This window comes from Hibiscus syriacus, unplaced genomic scaffold, assembly GCF_006381635.1.
Source record: "Hibiscus syriacus cultivar Baekdansim isolate YM2019G1 unplaced genomic scaffold, ASM638163v2 tig00111000_pilon, whole genome shotgun sequence".
NCBI classification, from domain to species: domain Eukaryota; kingdom Viridiplantae; phylum Streptophyta; class Magnoliopsida; order Malvales; family Malvaceae; genus Hibiscus; species Hibiscus syriacus.
In genome coordinates, this window is record NW_024062947.1 from 183,634 (window position 1) to 204,108 (window position 20,475).

The 20,475-nt window shown below is 33.3% G+C and overlaps 3 protein-coding genes across 3 annotated transcripts; all 3 read left to right on the forward strand.

Moving 5' to 3' along the window:
- Positions 1-6,044: 6,044 nt before the first annotated feature.
- On the forward strand, positions 6,045-9,719 carry LOC120149264 (probable serine/threonine-protein kinase At1g54610). The gene is made up of 7 exons (XM_039162109.1): positions 6,045-6,404; positions 6,497-6,781; positions 7,840-8,157; positions 8,333-8,560; positions 8,770-8,870; positions 8,943-9,066; positions 9,285-9,719. The coding sequence occupies exons 1-7, from the start codon at positions 6,045-6,047 to the stop codon at positions 9,630-9,632; spliced, it is 1,764 nt and encodes a 587-aa protein (XP_039018040.1). The 3' UTR covers positions 9,633-9,719.
- Positions 9,720-10,292: 573 nt separating this feature from the next.
- LOC120149291 (bidirectional sugar transporter SWEET14-like) lies at positions 10,293-11,943 on the forward strand. Its single transcript, XM_039162130.1, is given in 7 exon segments — positions 10,293-10,335; positions 10,500-10,536; positions 10,620-10,738; positions 10,741-10,829; positions 10,909-11,067; positions 11,650-11,769; positions 11,935-11,943. Coding segments are annotated over 7 exon segments (576 nt in total).
- Positions 11,944-18,007: 6,064 nt separating this feature from the next.
- On the forward strand, positions 18,008-19,821 carry LOC120149267 (bidirectional sugar transporter SWEET10-like). Its single transcript, XM_039162110.1, has 6 exons — positions 18,008-18,162; positions 18,640-18,676; positions 18,772-18,982; positions 19,078-19,239; positions 19,323-19,442; positions 19,545-19,821. The coding sequence occupies exons 1-6, from the start codon at positions 18,120-18,122 to the stop codon at positions 19,809-19,811; spliced, it is 840 nt and encodes a 279-aa protein (XP_039018041.1). The 5' UTR covers positions 18,008-18,119; the 3' UTR covers positions 19,812-19,821.
- The last annotated feature ends 654 nt before the right edge of the window (positions 19,822-20,475 follow it).

The following is a 20,475-nucleotide window of genomic DNA, read 5'->3' on the forward strand; positions in this document are numbered from 1 at the left end:
TCGAGATGTCTTCTTACAACATGATTGATTATCAATTATCTCTCTAAAACATCTTAAAACTCTTCAATCAGACATACCTATTTAGTCGTTCAACTTTTATTACATTTATGTTTTGGTCATTCATTTTTTTTTTACCACTCAATTTTTTAATTTCATTTTCTTGGTCACTCGATCATTAAGTAAATTCATGCAAAATTCCCATGAAACTTTTCTCCCAAACCAAAATTTTTGAACCCTTTTGATTCATTGACGCCAAAGTATTATCTTTCAAATTTGATCGGTGAGGAGGTCGAAGGAGGGGGAAATATTATATCTTGATTTCATGATGATTTTACATCCAATATTGTAAACAAAATCAATATAACGTTGAAACTTTAAGTTGATTTTTATCGATTTCGAGGGAATTTCGAGAAATATCAAACTGTGACGAAGAAAGAGAAGAGAAAGACGAATGTTTTGTTTCCAATTACATCATAAATGACGATGTCAGTCATAATAGATTGTGTAATCTTCAACTCTAAGGTTTGCTTCTATTTTGGTCATCCAATTTAAAAAAAAATTTAAATTTTATCACCAATGTTTTTAAAATTTAAAATATTGATCATCCGTCGTTAAATCTTAATGAAAATGATACTATAATTTTTTTAAGTTGATACAATAACACATTTAGACCTTATCATGTATATATTATATCGATTCGATCTTAATTTTAAATATTTTTTCCAACTTCAACCCTCTATCTTTAAATCAGTAATATCTACAACCACAATCTCCGATTAACTCCCCATACGTCATGCTCGAATCTCTTGACATTTTTGCTATAACATAAAAGTGATACAAAGAATTAGAAATAGTAGTTTTGGTGTTCACGCATTAGATGGTGTGGAAAGCTACCAAGATTGAGGTGACTAGTAGGAACAAACGCGCGATTTTAAATTAGGGGAGCGGATTTATAAAATTTTAAGGCAACAAAAACGCATTATCAATGAAAAATACAAAGAAAACTAATGTTTTTAAAACTGGACCGGACCTTAAACCGGTGAAGGTACTGGTTCAACCGGGTTGAACCGGTTTATATAAAATAATATTTTTTAAAAAATTATATAATTTTCAAATCAATATTAATATATACATCACTACAGAAAAACGCCTAAAGAGCATAGAAGAGTAAAAATAGGAGAACAAAACAATCCCACATGGCTATGAAACATAGAAGAGCATCACAACTAACTTCTATAAATAATAGAGATAATTTGTCATTCAAAATCACGGAGCCTTGTGGTGAGCACAAAATGAACTATTATTTCGCTTCAATCGAGCTCGAGTTTTGGGCATCAATCGAGCTTCTGATTTTTTTTTTAGTTTGAGCCTTTTTGAGTTTGAGTTTCAATATTATATTTCGAGTTCGAGTTGACCTTGATAATTTTTAGCTCGCGAGTTTTTAGTTGAGTTGAACTTACTTTTAAAGTTTTTGAGTTCGAGTCGAGCTCAGCAATACTCGAGTTTGACTTGGCTCGTTTAATAAACGACGTCGTTTGGTTTAATTTTTTTAAAAAAAAATAAAAGAGAACCAGCGGTTCACACTGGTTTTGTCGGTTTTCAGTCGGTTCACACCGATTTTACCGGTTCTCAGCTGGTTCTACTGGTTTTAAACCGGTTCATTGCAAAACTGGTTTTAGAAGTTGACCGGACTGGACAGGCCACTGGTTCCCGATTCAACCGGTTAAATAGGCCAGTCCGGTCCGGTTTTGATAACCATGAAGAAAACACATAAATTATATAAGAATTTAAAAATTTCAGGGAAACGATCGTCCCATCAGCCCTCTCAGTCCATCCCGGGTGACCAGGACCCCTACTAGTAGTTCCATCTATGCCAACAAACATGAAATTAAGAAAAAAGAGAGGGCATAGCACAAAGGCAATGCAAAAACGTGCATAAGAAAGTGACAGAAAATTCGAAGTTGAAAGAGACAAAAAGGAAAAAGGTTGGAAGGAAGTGCAAATTATTAACGTAAGGAGGTGTGGGAAGGCAATTAAAGCGAGTAAAATAAACAGGTGAGTTTTATCAGCCTCATTTATGTAACTTCTTTGTCTACATTAAATGTATGGCATAATGTCAAAATTAGCCCCCCAATGTTTATTAAAAATGATAATTCTGCCCCTATTCTATTTTCTTGGAGTATTTTGGCCCACAATGTTTTATTTTAGGGCAAAAAGATCCGTAATATTTTACATAATAATCACTTTGGCCCTTACTATTTTTTCTGGAGCATTTTAGCCCTCAACGTTTCATTTTAGATTAAAAAGCTCCTATTTTGGAGCGTTAATCATGTTTTAACTAATGATTTTCATCTATAGAGAGACCTTTTTGTCTCAAATTGAAATGTTGGAGGCCAAAATACTAAAAAAAAGAATAAGGGCCAAAATGACCATTTTGATAAATATTGGGCGATATTTTGTTATGCCTTAAATGTATCATATAACAAAATCTTGATATACTGGAACTTAGTTGGAGTGCAATTAAATGGATTTCCCACAAAATGTTTGCAGTAATTTTAATAAGAGGAGATTCTAAAATATAACTTGTTAATATAACATCGGTATAAATCGGTTACAACCGAAAATTTAATCAGAAGCGTAATCTTTTAGGTTAGACATGATAATATTTTAGGTTAAGATCGAAAATGTTACCTTATTCATAACGTTTTCGGATACAACTAAAATTATTACAAATCGTATAATTATTTTTTGATTAATCAGGGATAAGTACAAAGTAATATATATTCAAACAAATCGTACAACTTTTTAGTTATAAACACTAAATCTATTATAATATAAATTTTTTCGAATATAACTGAAAATATTACAAATTATGTAACTATTTAAGTCGAATAAGATAATATTAAAAATTTAAAAATCATATTAAATTAATCTTAAATTAAACTATGACACGAGAATTACCAACAAAATGGTAGGTCTCACGTTTTTAACTTATTACTATTTTTCATTCAAAATATTTCAATGGCAGACAAAATTTCCTCGGGATAATATGAATAATGGACTGACCATTTCCGGTCTCTTATTATTATGGACTTCTTTTTTTACGATTAACTACTTAAAATACTATCGAACTTTAGATGTTGTATCGTTTATATCACTGAACTTTTAATTTTGTTAATTATAGAACTGAACTTTGGTTTTCATTTCAATTATACCATTGGACCGTTAAATCGTGACCTTCCAGATCAAAACAATATAGTTTTGGTGAGGTATCTACGGTGGCAGTCGTTGGTCACGTGATTGTGTCGTTAATAATTTAACGATTCAATGATATAACTGAAATGAAAATCAAAGTTCAGTGCTATAATTGACAAAATTAAAAGTTTAGTGGTATAAATGAGACAACACTAAAGATTAGTGTTATATAATGTAATTTACTCTTTTTTTTTAAATATCTTTCAATCAATGAAATAGTACACCAACAATTTCCTTTGAGCTATTACTTTTGTGTTGTAAATTTTGGTACTCAAAATACCATAATACCACAATATTTTTAAGTACACAAAAATATTTTTAGCATTTTTGTGTTATAAATTTTGGTACTCAAAATGCCATAATATTTTTAGGTATAGCAAAATGTATAAAATTTTTGCATTATGAATTTTGGTATTCACACAATAGCATAATTCCAATAAAAATTTGGTATCTGTTAAGATTTTTTTTTTATTAATCTATGATAGCAATATATGTTCAAATATAACTCTCAACCATTCGACATTGAACGTTCACATCTCTAACATTCACAGTGCTGAACCCGAGACATCAAATAACAACAATGATTCATTTACCACCGAAATCGTTTGGTTTGTGCATCAATCAATGTTTTCAAATAATACCAAAACGACTATTTTTCGTACTTTTTTTTACCAAAATATGTCATCCATTCAAAATTGTTAGGAATTTGTAAGAGAAAAAAATAACCAATGTGAGATCAAGGTAAAATAAGACATGAATGAGAGAAAAAATTTAGTGTGATTTGGCTTTACCTACCTATACAGATGCGAAAAATAACCACTTATTATGAATTTTCTAATGGGATTTTTGTCGAGAGAGAGATTGTTAGATATTGAATTAAATTTTAATTATAAATTAAGTTGGATTCTACTGATTGGAGATTACTTGGTGATTAAATTTATTTAGTAAAAAATTCTTATGGAATGAAGATTCTTGGTGACCAAATATTTGATTGTATAAACAGAAAGTATGTCTTAGCATTTAGAATTATGAGAAATAATTATTTTAGAGATACGTAATTCTTTTGTAATCTCTGTAACTTTTTAGAGTTTATGTTATAGAGATAAGTTGTGCAAAAATATTGAAATAGTATTTTGTGATATCCCATACTCATTTTCCCCCCAAAAGTGATTTTCCTCGAGATTTAACCTGTCTCGTTTCTTCAACAAGGTTATCTGTTAGGTATGACTCATAAATGTATCACTAAAGAGGACAGAGGATGGATCGGAGTGAGCGAAGCGAACATCATCTGTCCTTACAAAGAAAGTCTCGTAGTGGGGGTTGCGATTATGTGGGTTGGGGGTGCTACGGTACATATTTATTTTTGTAAATATGTACCAGTGTTTGTTTATTTATTATAAAAGGAGATGTAACCAAAATCTATGAGAGATTGAATAAAAATTCTAGCGCCGCCTAGGACACAGAGGACGTAAGCACATTGCTGAACCTCGTTAAAATTCGTGTGTTCTTTCCGTTTTCTTTACCCGATTTTTCAACATTATCAAACTTAAGCCTAAAACTTTTGATTAATATAAAATAAATACAAGATAATATATATTTAAATATAACTTTCAACCATCGGAAAGTTACATCATGAGACCATTTACTAAATTGCTTCACTTTTTACTATTAACCCTGTCAACTGATAAAATCAGATTGATTTTTAAGCAAGTCAATTAAGATTTGAACTATTATTGAGTAAAAAAAAATCGATGATTTTAGGTATAATTTTTATTTATGCGTAAATTATATCATATTTCATGTAATTAATAATAAAATTATAAATAGGTCATTCAATTTTAGAATGTTACAAACAAGCCACTCAATTAATTGATTTGTAACAACTAAGTCACTCAATTAATCGATGGTGAGATTCAGATCATGTGTCACTTCATCAAATGTCGTCACCCATCATATACAGTAGTTGATGAACCCTAATTATCACCATAATATTCACATCGATCTCTTTGTTCAATTCATCGGATTAGATTCCCGAGAAACTCTCTTAAAAGTCATGAAATCACCTCAAACTATTGAACTTCTTCAGTCTCGTCCACCGTCAAATGGCCTCCATCGTGGGATATATTCTTCATCTGACATGCATCTCTCGAGTGTTTGTATTATCGAATGAAGTTCTCAATCTTTGAGAAGCTCAAAACCTGGTCTATTTTTTTTAATTTTCTTTCCTGATTAATTGAATGACTCCATAGTGGCCTTTTGAAATTGGGTGATCCGTTTATAATCTTACTAATCATTGAATGAGTTATGGTGTAACTTGTCCGATAAAAATATTAAAAATATTTTAAAAAAAGTAATCCGAAATTAATTTTTGTACAAATAATTTTAAATTTAAATTATAGTGACCAAATTGAATTAAATTTGGTTCCAATTTATCATGTTAATTAATTTGTAATCCAAAAAGAAAATTATTATTAATTTATCATAATTCTGACGGCCGTCGACCTCTTTATTACCATAGAATGGCATTTTCGTAATTATTCGAAAGTCGGTTCCTTATTTTAGAATATGAATCTCACTTCAGTTTCTCAGTTAAGCTTAAGCTAAGCTATGCTCTCTTTGCGGTTTTTCTTCATTGTTTCTTCTCTCTCTCTCTAAAACTCGCCTGAAAATTGCAAAAACGTTGCCGTTTTCACTTTCAGGCTTCCTATTGACTGCAAAACCGTTACTGGTTTTCCGTTAATCGGATTACATTATCCCCCTCCCAATGCATTTGCCTTGAGAGGAAGATAATGGGTTGCGTCTTCGGAAAGCAATCACAGGCACCGTCATCTGATCGCCGGAACCGGAGCAACACCGTTGAATCATCACATCCTCCACGTACTCGTCTTCGCCGGAGCTCCGGTGAGACATCCACGGACGTTTCAGTCAATGAAGCCGTGGATGTCAAACAGCGGGAGAGACAGAGACCGCAAAAGCAGAAGGCTAGACATAGTCGCGATTTCCCGGTGACCATTCCTGCTCCGGAAAGACGGCGGACGTCTTCAGACCTGAACCAGCAAGGGTGGCCGTCGTGGTTGATGGCTGTAGCCGGTGAAGCCATCCGTGAATGGACCCCAAGACGCGCCAACACCTTTGAGAAACTTGACAAGGTATATCCATTTCTGTTTGTCTTTTTAGGCTTAATTGAAAGCTTCCTTTGCTATAAACATCTTTAACGATTATGGGTTTTATTTTTTTTCAGATTGGGCAAGGGACTTACAGCAATGTATACAAAGCCAGGGATCTACTAACAGGTAAAATAGTGGCATTAAAGAAGGTAAGATTTGATAATTTGGAACCAGAAAGTGTGAAGTTTATGGCTAGGGAAATTCTTGTATTAAGGAAGCTCGATCATCCTAATGTAATCAAACTTGAAGGCTTAGTTACTTCAAGAATGTCTTCTAGTCTTTACTTGGTGTTCGAATACATGGAGCATGATCTTGCTGGCCTTGCTGCCTGCCATGGAATTAAGTTCACTGAGCCTCAGGTACACCATTCTTTCATCAAATGGCTTCTTAATTATTGCTGGGTTTCACCATTAATATTTGATTACTTTTCTTGGGTTCTTTCCATATTTTGCTCTTGCTTGTCCATTTGAGATTTTATGATCTATATATGTATATATATGTATGTATGTATGTATGTATGTATGTATATGTATGATTCTTGTACCTTTTTTTGTTTGTGTTGGATGTGGCATTTGATGTTGCTCTCAACTATTTTCGCTTGCTACTTGGGTCCCATAGCTAATGGTTTTGTACTGTTTTTGAGTATGCGAATTCATGGAAATTTCCTGCTTCACATCAATTTTTGGAGTTGTTTTCCACAGTTTCTTGATGGAATGAATGTAATATAACATGACAAAAAGGGGAAAGGATCCTGTTTTTTCCAACAGTTAAATAGTAAATTAGCTTAGTTATGTTTCGGTTACCGGAAACAGAATGAGCTGCTATAGTTATAAACATTCACTGCCATTTTAACACTCTGTTCCTTGGAAGCTAATAGGAAATGATGACCGTTTCTTTAAGTTATCTGCAAATGAACTCGAGGTTTTTAAGATATTTATGACAATGATTCTCTTCATAGGAGGTTGCAGTTGTGATCAAGACATCCCTCCAACCTGGTGATTTGCCACCTTTTTAAAGACAAATTCACCGGAAATAAATATTTCATATAAGCTTATAGTTGTTTGTTGTTTTTTTTTTCGAATGTTGGTTTGTGGCTGAAATTCGATAATTGTTGCTGAATGTGTAAAAGTGCTGAGAAATGGCAGTAGGTTGTAATGTTGGTGCTATATGTGAAGGTATTTCTACTTTTCTTGGAGAGGCTAGAAACAGTTAGGCCCTAATAATGATCATCTCAAATTAAATGCTTAACTTGCAGGTAAAATTGAGGTTATTTATATATTCTCATGCAAGGCTGGTTCAGGCTTTTGATATTCGGAATTTACATTTGTCGGTGTTTGGCTAACGGAGTTTGCATTGCAGAAGAGGTGAAATTTAGATGATTGCTTTGTTTTTGATGTTTCTTCCTTCTGGCTGGCAGGTAAAGTGCTATATGAAGCAATTACTTTCCGGGCTAGAGCATTGCCACAAACAAGGTGTTTTGCATCGTGATATCAAGGGTTCTAATCTCCTTATCGACAATGAAGGAATTCTAAAAATTGCTGATTTCGGACTGGCTACCTTTTACGACCCTGAACAGAAGAGACCCTTGACTAGTCGAGTTGTTACACTCTGGTATCGTCCACCGGAACTACTTCTTGGGGCAACTTATTACAGTGTTGGGGTTGACCTCTGGAGTGCCGGTTGCATTTTGGCTGAGCTACTTTCGGGGAAGCCGATAATGCCAGGAAGGACAGAGGTACAAACTTTTCTGTCTCTTTTGTCAATCTGCTCTTACAATCTGTTATCAGATTTTTCATCTTTAGTAAATCTATCAGGAACCAGTGTTTTCGAGTCAAATGAATGTGAACTGTGGTTTAAATAAGTAATTATTTTCGATCTGTAACATCGGATTTTTTTTCCTCCTGCTTTAGGTTGAGCAACTGCATAAGATATTTAAGTTATGTGGATCCCCTTCTGAGCAATATTGGAAGAAATCCAAATTGCCAAATGCAACTCTCTTTAAGCCACAGAAACCATATAAACGCTGTATAGCGGAAACTTTCAAGGATTTCCCATCGTCTTCTTTACCTCTCATCGAAACACTTCTTTCAATAGACCCCGAAGAACGAAGTACTGCCACTGCAGCTCTTAACAGAGAAGTGAGTTGTATCAGCTTTGTAAATGCAACTCTCGGGAAAAAGAATCAATAATCGTGTGTTACCTATAATCCAAGGACTTGCGTGATCTATACCCTTTGAATAATCAAATATTCAGTGTTGGATACTCGACATTCCGTTCTCACTTCTCACCATCACTTGCTGCATTATCTATACATTGGTTTGTGAAATACTTAATTTCCTGTTTGCAGTTCTTTACCTCTGAACCATATGCTTGTGAGCCATCGAGTTTACCAAAATATCCACCCAGTAAAGAAATGGATGTAAGATTGAGAGACGAGCAAGCGCGAAGGTTGGCTGGCTTTCTTTTTTCTTTTTGCAGTTCGGCTGTATTCTGGCAACTAATATTAATTTTTCCATTCAGGCAACAAGGTCTAGCTGGCAAGGTTAATGCAGTTGATGTTGCAAGGAAAACTCGAGTTAGCGAACGTGCTAGCCGGGCGGTTCCTGCCCCCGAAGCAAATGCTGAAATTCAAGCAAACCTGGATGTAAGTGGGGGACTTTTCTCTTGTTCTAATTCGTGTCTCTTTAATCCAGAAATGAGGACTCTACTTGGCAAATGCAATTGTTTTCGGGATTTTCTCGCAAACGAAATTTCCAAGCTGCTGCATAATATTTGCTCAAACTTTAATGCTTGGTTTTATTAGTTAAGCTCGAACTTCGGATTTTGATGTCGATACTTGCGATTTCTTTTATGGTTTTCCAGAAATGGAGAGTGATGACACAAACAAATGCCAAGAGCAAGAGTGAGAAATTCCCACCTCCCCATCAAGATGGAGCCGTGGGGCATCCATTAGATGCATCACACAAAGGGCCTCTATCATTCGCTACGACCGACACTTCTTTCACCTCATCGGTTTTCAACTCCAAGTTATCCGAATCCGCTAAAAATCCCGGACCTGCCGACGGCCCTTCCAGGAGGAGGAAAACCAATAAAGACCCTCAGAGGGCTCCGTCTCGAAAGTTCATTCGCGGTTTCAAACCGTCCTCGATAGGCCTATCGATGGATTTTCTATTCCGGGGTAAGTCCGAGGTCCTTCGTAGCCAGAATTAGAATTAGTGTTCCAAGTTTATAAACCTTTGGTTTTTAAGGAACTTGAAAATGTAGTTTTCCCATCCCTTAATTGTATCTGATGATATAAGTATCTGGTGTATAATCCACGCCAAGATCCCAAATCATTTGGTGTATAATCTGCCGATGCAATCCCACTTTTTGTTGTACAGTCTCTCAACAAGCACAATTTAGTCATGCAGTTTTTTAATGTATAATTTTGAGGTTTATTCCTTCATTTTGCCTGCATGAATCAAAATTAAATATAGGTAAAAATATTATTCCTTCCGTAATGATATTTTTCGTGAATCAAACGTCTCCTTAATGTAAATAAGTTACAATCGGGGTAAAACATTGGAAAGAAAAAAATTAAATAAAAACAAAAAAGAAAATGGGTTAATTCAATTGATAAGCAATTTGATATCGTTTAATCATATTTTGAGTTTAAATCCTTGTATATGCAGAAAATTATTGCTGACATACTCACCCACCAAGATTTGGTGAGCGATACGGGTCGATTCGAATTAGAATTAGTTAGGGTAAAACTCTAAAATCGGAAGAGCAACCAAAAAACACGAGTTTGTTTGTTTAATCAGTTATTGTCCAAATCATATTCTACCCCCATGATTTGAGCCTATATATAAATTAGTTGTAGTAGTAGAAATGGCTCTCCATCATCCATGGATATTTGTCTCTGGCATTCTAGGTATATTTGAATTTCCTCATCTCTTCCTTCATGGATATGATACATACATGCACACACACATACATACATGCATGCTCATACATACATGCATGCTCATGCATACATATAACTAACATCTATTTTCATTTTTGAAATCCCAACAATGATGATGAATATTTGTATAGGTAACATCCTCTCTTGCATGGTGTACCTAGCTCCTTTGTAGGTGTTTTTTTCTCCCATTTTTTAGAAAAGATTTTGTTATTTTTGTATATGTATATAACATGTGAATCGATGGATTGCAGGCCGACGTTTGTTCATGTGTATAGGAAGAAATCGACGGAAGGGTTCGAATCGCTTTCCTGCGTCGTTGCCCTGGTGAGCGTCGTGCTCTGGATCTATTAGGCCATGCTTAAATCCGAGGCTTACTTCTGTTGACCATCAACTCCATCGGCTGCGCCGTGGAAACCGTCTACATCGTCGTGTTCCTCGTTTACGCTCCGAAGAAATCTCAGGTATGTACATATTTACACTGTTCATATAAAATTATCGATATCTGATTCACTAACTAACGACGTATAAGAATAAATGCAGATCTTGACATTGAAGTTGTTAGTGGTATTCAACATGGGAGCCCTAGTTTTGGTGCTCACTACACATTTCTTTGCCAAAGGGAGAGGCCGAATCCATGTGATAGGATGGTCTTGTGTGGTGACATCGGCGGCTGTTTTTGCAGCTCCTTTGAGCATAATGGTATCATTTATTTAATTAATTATTAAAATGTACGTATGTACGTACGTACGTACGTACGTATGTATGTACGTACATACGTACGTACGTACGTATATGTATGTATGTATGTACGTATGTACGTATGTACGTACGTATGTATGTACGTATGTATGTATGTACGTACGTATGTATGTATGTACGTACGTATGTATGTATGTACGTACGTATGTATGTACGTACGTATGTATGTATGTACGTACGTATGTATGTACGTACGTATGTACGTATGTACGTATGTACGTAGGTATGTATGTACGTACGTATGTATGTATGTATGTATGTATGTATGTATGTATGTATGTATGTATGTATGTATGTATGTATGTATGTATGTATGTATGTATGTATGTATGTATGTATGTATGTATGTATGTATGTATGTATGTATGTATGTATGTATGTATGTATGTATGTATGTATGTATGTATGTATGTATGTATGTATGTATGTATGTATGTATGTATGTATGTATGTATGTATGTATGTATGTATGTATTTGTATTAACTTTATTTGTTAATTCTTAGTATTTTGATTTTGGCTAGAGGTTGGTGATAAACACCAAAAGCGTGGAGTTAATGCCATTCACTTTATCATTGTTTCTCGCCTTCAGTGCCATCATGTGGTTCGTTTATGGCCTCATCCTTAAAGACTTCTATATCTCTGTGAGTATTTTTAACAATATACATAATGCTAGGTTAAATTGTTGTTCTAGTCCCTGTACTATATTCCACTTGAAGATTCAATCTCTTCACCTTAATGACATAATGTCAAAAATACCCTTAATATTTAACTGAATAATCATTTTGGTATCTATTTTCTTTTTCTAGCAAATTTAAATTTCATTAATGAAAACCCAAAATAAGCTACCCAACGGCACATAAATAGCAACTGTCAAAAGCTACCTGATAAGCTAAACGAGAAAAAGCAAACCATACCCCATTCATCGGCTTGCTCGAGATGACTCCCAGAGAATACACTATCAAAGACAGACTTACTCAGTCCCACCGGGCTTTACCTCATCAATTTCGACATGTGACATATGTCATGTCATCACTATTTTGACATGTGGCATGTGGTATATCATCATTTTGACGTGTGACAAAATGATCCGTGTTTTTGCACTTTGGTCATGTGTAGTGACATTTTATTTTTTTTAAGTTTCGTGAACTGATTTTGTATTTTTTTCCTTTTTATTTTAACAAGTTGTTTTAGGCTTAAATAAATTAGAAAATTTCCTTTTAGTCCCTGTAACTTCTGGCGTGTTTTGTATTTTACTCCCTAATTCATTTATTTTTATTTTGTTTCGATTTAGACTTCGAAGTTTTTTTGTTTTAATTTAATCCTTTATTATATGTTTCATTTATTTGGTTTTGAGCTTGCAATTAGGTCCTTGTGTTTATGTTTTTTTTTACTTTTTATTTATTTATTTGTTATTTTAATTATTTTAATTAAGTTTATTATTAATTGTTTTGTTTCATAGTTTAAATTCTTAAATTTAATTTTAAATTAGATTAACACTCGAATTGAACCTAGAAATTAGGATGGCACTATAGTTTAATTAGAGAGCAATTCGAGTCGAGCTTTTGCATAAGATGTTCGATTACTCGAATCGATTGCTCGACTTTTAAAATTTATTAATAAATAATATTTTCTAAAAAATACTTTAGGTTTAATAATTTATATAATACTTAAAATTTTGGTTTATTAATTAGTCCTCAACCTTTGGAATTTATTGATTTAGGTCCCTAAACTTTTAAATCTTTTAGAAATCGATACTTTTAGATCTTGTCCTTTTAGTCCCCAAACTCCGATTAGTATTTTAATTTTGACATAATTAAATAGAGCCTCCATTTTAGATTAGATTTCAAACTAGTCTTTTAATTTAGGGGATAATTCGAGTAGGCCCTCGCGTAAATGCTCGAGGGCCATCTCGGTTATTCGATTCAATAATTGAGTAAAAATCAAATAAGGTTAATATTAGAACCTACACTTCTAGGTTTGTGCCTTTAAGTCCTTTAATTTTCATAATTTGACACCTTAAGCTAGAAAAAGCCTTTAATTTACCTTAGCTTAATTAGGATTAAATAAAAAAAATTTGATCGCATTCTATTTTCAAACCCAAAACAATGTTCACGTATTAGGGAATTAATGGTACATCTCCCGCAAGTTTGTTCAAGGGGTGACTACTGGTGATTCCCGAAATAGGTCAACATCCTTTTCAGAGACCGCATCATGCTTTTCTAAAAACGAGGCAATATTCAGTTATTAGACACAATAGTTAACCTCCCACATTTACGCTTGGGAGTGAATGTTATTGGTCCCAATAAAATAATATCATTTTCAACTTTGCATCCGTAATGATTTTCAAATTAAATAAAGATCGAACTCAAAATTTTCGATTTTAAATATAGGGTAATCAATCAGATATCAATTTTTGGGCGCTTGTTGGGATGCTAATCCTTCCCCACTCGTAACTGACTCTTGAACATGATTTCTGGATTTTTGCAGACCCTAAAACTCAGTGTTTTGATAAAAAAAATATTTTATTAAAATCACCCAATTTTTATGGTGTCCCAATTGTACCTTAAATGATTAGTGGCGACTCCTCACCTTTTGAAAGATTCCTATCAAAGAGAAAACCCCCGAGTCGGTATCGGTCTTTCCTCGCCCGAGAAAAAAACGGTGTCGACACATGCTCACTAGGCTTGGGTAAGGCGTACTTAGTCACAGAGAAGACCAGAAGCGTCTAAGGCCGCATGTCCCGTCAGACCTTAACTCTGATATTGCGACAATTTGGGCTTGAAGATTCTGAAGGTATGAAAAATCCATGAGAACCAAAAGAAAGCGCCATACCAGAGCCGTCTCGAATATTTTCGGGATCCTGAGCAAAAAAAATATAGGCCCTGATTGAAGGAAAATATACTCCATTACTTTAAACAATTAATTTAATATCGTAGAAAAATTATTAAACTTTTTTTAATATTAATTTCATTGTTTTGTTAAGAAAACATCTTAAATACAACTAAGAGAACAAAAAAATCAAACGTGGATATAAATTATGATATGGAGTTTTATTATTAATAATAAATTAAAAATAAAGAATAACATATTATGTTATCGTTAGAATAACAAATATAATTAGATTTAATTCAAAATTAAATGAATTCAAAAGTAAATGAATTAACTAGAGAGATGGAGAAAGGGATGAGAAATTGAAAATTTTATGAAATTGTAAAAAATTAGAAGCTTTAATTATAAATGTAGAAATTGAGATTGAAAAAAATATGGGCCTCACTTATAAAGGTATAATTGAGATCGAAAATTCTTAGGGGCCTCAATTACAAAGGTATAATTGAGATCAAAAACTCTCTGACGGAGATAAGAGTAAATACGAGATTGTCTATTTCTTGGGGAGCATAACCCCTTTATATAGTTGATTTTAGAATCAGCTATTGTCTACTTATAACTCTGTCCCTCATCGAATTATAAATACAACTCTAATAGTATCTACACTTCTATTACCGTGACACTTCTAATATCTTACGAATTTATAACATAATTGCTCGTTTAATTTATGTCATATTTTATGATAACAATACACATTATAAATATGTGCTCATAATTATGGATTTTAATCCAATAATTTAATTTTCTATTCAACTTTTATAATATTACAGTTCATATATATTCATAATTAATGTTAAATAATATTTTTTTAAAAATTAATTAAAATTATTTTAAATAGTTAAACAAAAATTTCAAGGCAACTTGACCTTTTAACTAAGAAATACAAAATTTATACACAAGAAATGAACGAGAAGAAGCATGGACGAACATATGATTTTATTTTAAGGAACGAATTTATAAAATTTTAGAGATTAACAAATATATAAAATTTTAGAAATATGGAAGGAAGTTATCAATAAAAATTAAAAAATTAATTTTTTTTAATTTTTTTAAAGAAAACGATTAGTCTTATCTACTCCTCTCGATCCATCCATCTAAGTTTAAGATTCCCCTACTAAAATGTGAAACCCAATGAAGAATGAGTTGTAAACCTTTTGTAGACACCTGTTTTGTCCGGGGATTATTATTATTATTATTTATTTTTAAATTATATTTATATTATTAGTTTTTTCATATTGCAGGCCCAATTACAAGCCCAATTTAGGAGCCAATTACACAGGTTCATTCTACCTAAATCCTAAAACCAAAACAATTAGGGTTAAAACCCTAGCTTTCCAAGTTTCACCCGTCGTCGCTGCTCACGTTGTTGCCACCTTAGCCGAACCATCCCTGTTCAATTAGTAGTCAACCAAATAAAAAATCAAATAAAAATTCAAGATCTCCACTAACCGAATCATTCCTGGTTTCTTGCTTCCAATCTTCACCAAACACGCCACCATTTTTTAAGAGTGTAGTAGAGACCATAAAGATGGAAGAAGGTTCGGTTTTTTGGGTGGGAAGATTCGGTGAGGGAGAAAGAAAAAAAGAGGAGATTAAATTTGAACCATATATAAAAAAGAGAGGAAAAGAGGGGGTTTCGGTTTTGAACAAAAACAAGAAAAATGGAGGATTCGATTTTCAAAAAAATTGGAGAAACATCAAAGAAAAAAATCAAGAAAAATTCGAGGAAAGAAAAAAAGAAAAGAAAACAATTGAAGAAAAAGATGAATGAAGAGAAGACTAATTGCGCTCGTGATTCATCTGGGAGAAGAAAGGTCGTCGAAGTTGGAAATATGAAAAACTTCGCATCTAGATCTACGTCGATCAAGAAATATTATTTCAAGGGGTCTTAAATTAAATTAAACTCAAATTCATAAATTTCATTGTAAAGAAAACTATTTCATCGACTGGGTACCAAATTAGGGCTTTGTGGGGTGCTAGCCTTCTCCTCGCGTGAGAGGTCGATTCTTCTCGATAGGAAATAATTAAGTATTATTGTGTTTCATCCTAAAATTCAAGAAATACTATTTCAAGGGATCTTAAATTAAATTAAACTCGATTTCGTAAATTTCATTGCAAAGACAACTAATTAATCGACTAGGTACTGATTTAGAGCGTTGTGGGGGTGTTAATCATTCCCCTTGCGTAACCGACTCCCGAACTCAAATTTTGGTAACACAGACTGTAAATTTGTTGTTTTAATTAAAATTAATATTTTTATTAAAATGATAAATAAATTTTTTTGGGTGCCCAATCACACCCTAATCAAATATTGGTGGCGATTCCCCGAATCATGTTTTATTATTGAAAAGTCACCAAATTATTCGAGACAATATCTTTTAAAAATTAAATTTATTTTTTAAAGAAAAATTGTTTCGACACCTTTAAACCACTTGGTGGACGACACATCATAAAGTGACGTAGTGGGACCAATTTATTAATAAATTTGTTTAATTAGTACTAATGCATATATATAGCTTAGGGAAGTTAATGACAAAAATTACTAGCACATCTGTAGCTCACTAAATGCCATTAACGAATTGTTCTTGTTTTATTCCGTTTATTATCTTAAAATTTAAGATTTAATTTTTATTTTAATCGTATATAAGTTTTTTATTAAGTTAAGGTGATTATAAAGTATTATCTATTCTAAACAGTCTCAACCAGACAATGAACGCTCAATCACCCTGCTATAGCCGCTGGTGCTTGAACCCGTGACTTCTAGAAACAACAACGATTACAATTTATTTTTTTAAATTTTTTTAATAGTGATTAATTAGTAGTATCAAATTGATAAGTAGATTTGTTATTGTTATTAAACTGATGATGTGAACCTTTTTCAATGCTATTTAATCATATAGTTAGGGTCATGTGAGTATTTAGGTAATCATGTTTAATTAATGTCGTTATTAATATATGTGAAAAGAATTTACCCAATAATAATTCTTGTTTTAGAGGTAAAGGGTTAAAATATAAGCTATATTTAGGGTTTTAATTTTTGGATAAGAAATTTTTAGTTGTTTTATTTAAAAATCATATAAAATAAAAGATAGAAGGGTCATTATTATACTATTATAAGCAGAGTTTCAAATCGCGGTCGCGTTTTCGGTTATTTCGGATTTACCGTGATTGCGGCCGTCGCGGGTAACTCGGACAGCGGCGAAACCGCTATATCGCGGACGAAATCGCGGTCGCGGACCATTTTTTAAAACCCTGATTATAAGTATTTTTATTTATTTTAATTAAGTCAGTGATAAATTCAAAAAAAATCATTAGTTGAGTAAATATAAATATAATAAAAAATTATTTAACATACTTTTTTATATATTTTTTAATTTAAAAATATAATGACAAATATATATGAGATAATCTACTTTTTATCAACTAATTGAACTCCTTTTTTATAAATAAATCTGGGTAAATACAAGGTAATATATGTTCAAAGACTCTCAATCAGTTCACAATAAAAACGCTCATATCCATGTCGATACTCGAACTCGAGATCTCTAGAAACAATAACAAATTCTTTATCTACTGAGATAACTTGATTCGGGCACTAATTGAACTCTTAAATGATAATACGACCACGGAGGACATTTCATAATTCGGAGGTCTCTTACGGAAGCTGCTCTCAACCTGGTGTTGGGGGTAGCCTACTATCTTACCTCCTCTTACCCCATATATATGGGAAAAAGGGACAGCCATTTTAAATGATAATACGAATACATACCAATCAAATAGTTACGAATGTCTTAACATAAATTCATCTTTGTTGTTATCAATATGAAGATCCCATAACTAAAGTAGAGGGGCCAAAAATGCACCAAAACTCACTGTTTTCTTTTTCTTTTTCCCCGCACAATTTTCATATATGTAAACTTGACATCACTAATCACTTATTTCCACCACTATAAATATGGACGTCCCAAGGCTGGCTTCCATAGCTGGTCTCGACTGAGCATTGAAATCAGCCTCACTTCATCATCTACTCTTTCTTTCTAGAGAGAGAAAGAGTTTGAGAGAGAGAGAAGAGAAGGAGAATATTAGTGTGTGTATATATATAAAGATGGTTCTCCACCTTTCCTGGGTTTTCATTTTTGGCATTCTCGGTATTCTAATATCTCCATCTTCCCTTCTTCTTCATTTGATGCATGATAATCTCGGGGTTTATCAGGGATGAACCGAAAGGGAGCGGGTGCGCATAGTGGCATCCGTTCCCTAAAAATTTCAAATTATCATGTATTTTAAGATATTTTCTAGGGTAAACTACACATCTAGTACTTAAATTGTTACTTTTGTTTTGTTTTGGTACTCAAGTTTTATTTTTTTCGGAATCATATCTAACGTTTAGTATAAGGTTTATTTTGGTACTCTTTTTTTAACGGTTATATTAATGTGTCACCATAAGATAATGTCGCGTCATAATTGAAGAGAAACAAAAAAAATCACGTCAATAATTCTATTAATTTTTTTAACAATGAGATACTGAAATAGACTTAAACTAAACATTAGATAACTGACGTAAAATCTGGGGTTCGTGTCTGATTTTATTGTATGATTAACCCCCTTTGCTTTCTTGTTTCCAGGGAACGTTGTTTCATTCATGGTTTCCCTTGCTCCACTGTGAGTTCTACTTCTTCTTCTTGTTAAGAAATGGATTTCTTTCCGCATTTGAGATTCTGGGTTATTAATGGAGATGGTGATGAATTTGATTGCAGGCCGACGTTTTATCAAATATATAAGAAGAAAACATCCGAAGGGTTCCAATCGCTTCCCTACGTGGTTTCGCTCTTCAGTGCGATGCTTTGGATTTACTACGCACTGCTCAAGAAGGACGCGATGCTGCTGATTACCATCAACACTTTCTGCTGTTTCATTCAGACTTTTTACATCGTCACTTACTTCTACTATGGTCCCAAGAAGGAGAAGGTAAAGTTTACACATGAGAAACCCTAATTTATACATCTTCCATGAAGTTCATCGATGTTATTCTAATTCAATACCCAAAATGATGGAATTTCCAGCTTGTCACTTTGAAATTGATCCTCGTGTTCAATGTTCTCGGGTTCGGAGTTATCTTCTTCTCCACTTATTTCCTTCGAGACCTGAAGATCCGACTCGAAGTCCTCGGATACATCTGCATGGCGTTCGCTTTGAGTGTGTTCGCCGCACCACTTGCCATATTGGTGAGTGTTGTTCATGATTTGCAGATTTTATCTTATCGTCGGGATTCGTTTCGTAAATGAAGGTTTCGATTCTTTTTTTGTAGAGGAAAGTCATTAAAACGAAGAGCGTGGAGTTCATGCCATTTTCTTTATCTTTGTTCCTTACGTTAGGAGCAGTGATGTGGTTCTTCTATGGCCTTTTGTTGAAGGATATGAACATCGCCGTACGTTATCTCATTCATGCAATAAATTTTTTTGGTTAAATTACTAGACAAGCCCTTATACCATATCAATTATCATCTCTCTCTTTTGGTGGGTGAAATCAGGTCCCAAACGTGCTAGGGTTTATCTTTGGGATTCTTCAAATGATACTCTATGCAATCTACAAGAATCACCCGAAGAAGATGGTGGAAGATCCGAAGCTTCAGTTATCCGATCAGCATATAGTCGATGTGGCGAAACTCAGGTCGGTGGTGTGCTTGGATCTAAACGCAGTGGCTCCTCAACCGAACGACGGCGACGGTGACGGAGGAAGAGACGTTGAAGCTCATAATACAAAGGAAACCCCTAGAGATGCTTCCAATAAAGTTTAGAAGTTGATGGAAGAAGTTCAATCAAATTTACGTGTAGCTTCGGTTTGCATGGATAATGCAAAATTAATGTCGTGTAATTTATGCCCCCTCGGTATAATCTTGTTCTCTCCATCTCTCTCTTAACTATCTATCAATAATCAGTATAGTGTATTTAACTTTTACTGATACAATAATAAATTATATATTTTATGATGATCATGATGATCATGTTGATTAAGGATTAAATAAATTTTAAAACAGTATTACATGGTAATATATACATATTAAACATAAACTAGCTATTCCATCATCATAGAGCCAGTCCAATTATATGCATTAAAGAAACTTTCCTTAGCTCATTGAAAGTTCTTTAAACATAGAAAGTAAGTCTATATATAAATCGAGTCTCGCTATATATACATATAATTTATTCATTGAGTGGCTCTATTGGATACATGAACGTTGTTCTTCTTAGAGGTCTTGAGCTTGAGCAGTTATATCTGTTGAATTGGTTAAGAAATATTCTGAACATATATTATATTATAATTGCTCGAGACTATATAAAAAATATTATATGAACCTATTGCATGGCTTCAATAAAGAAAATATAATTCTCCTTAGACGACCCGGATTAGATCTTATGCCTGTAGTGTGTGTTGTCAAAGACCAAAAAATTATGAACATA

What these genes read in the sequence shown, in the direction of transcription:
- LOC120149267 (XM_039162110.1), top strand. Translation starts at nt 18,120, where the DNA reads ATGGTTCTCCACCTTTCCTGGGTTTTCATTTTTGGCATTCTCG. An exon ending in TTTCATTTTTGGCATTCTCG is followed by an intron (nt 18,163 to 18,639) that starts GTATTCTAATAT and finishes TCTTGTTTCCAG; the next exon opens with GGAACGTTGTTTCATTCATG. An exon ending in ATGGTCCCAAGAAGGAGAAG is followed by an intron (nt 18,983 to 19,077) that starts GTAAAGTTTACA and finishes TGGAATTTCCAG; the next exon opens with CTTGTCACTTTGAAATTGAT.
- LOC120149264 (XM_039162109.1), top strand. Translation starts at nt 6,045, where the DNA reads ATGGGTTGCGTCTTCGGAAAGCAATCACAGGCACCGTCATCTGATCGC. An exon ending in TAATGCCAGGAAGGACAGAG is followed by an intron (nt 8,158 to 8,332) that starts GTACAAACTTTT and finishes CTCCTGCTTTAG; the next exon opens with GTTGAGCAACTGCATAAGAT. An exon ending in AGAGACGAGCAAGCGCGAAG is followed by an intron (nt 8,871 to 8,942) that starts GTTGGCTGGCTT and finishes TTTTCCATTCAG; the next exon opens with GCAACAAGGTCTAGCTGGCA.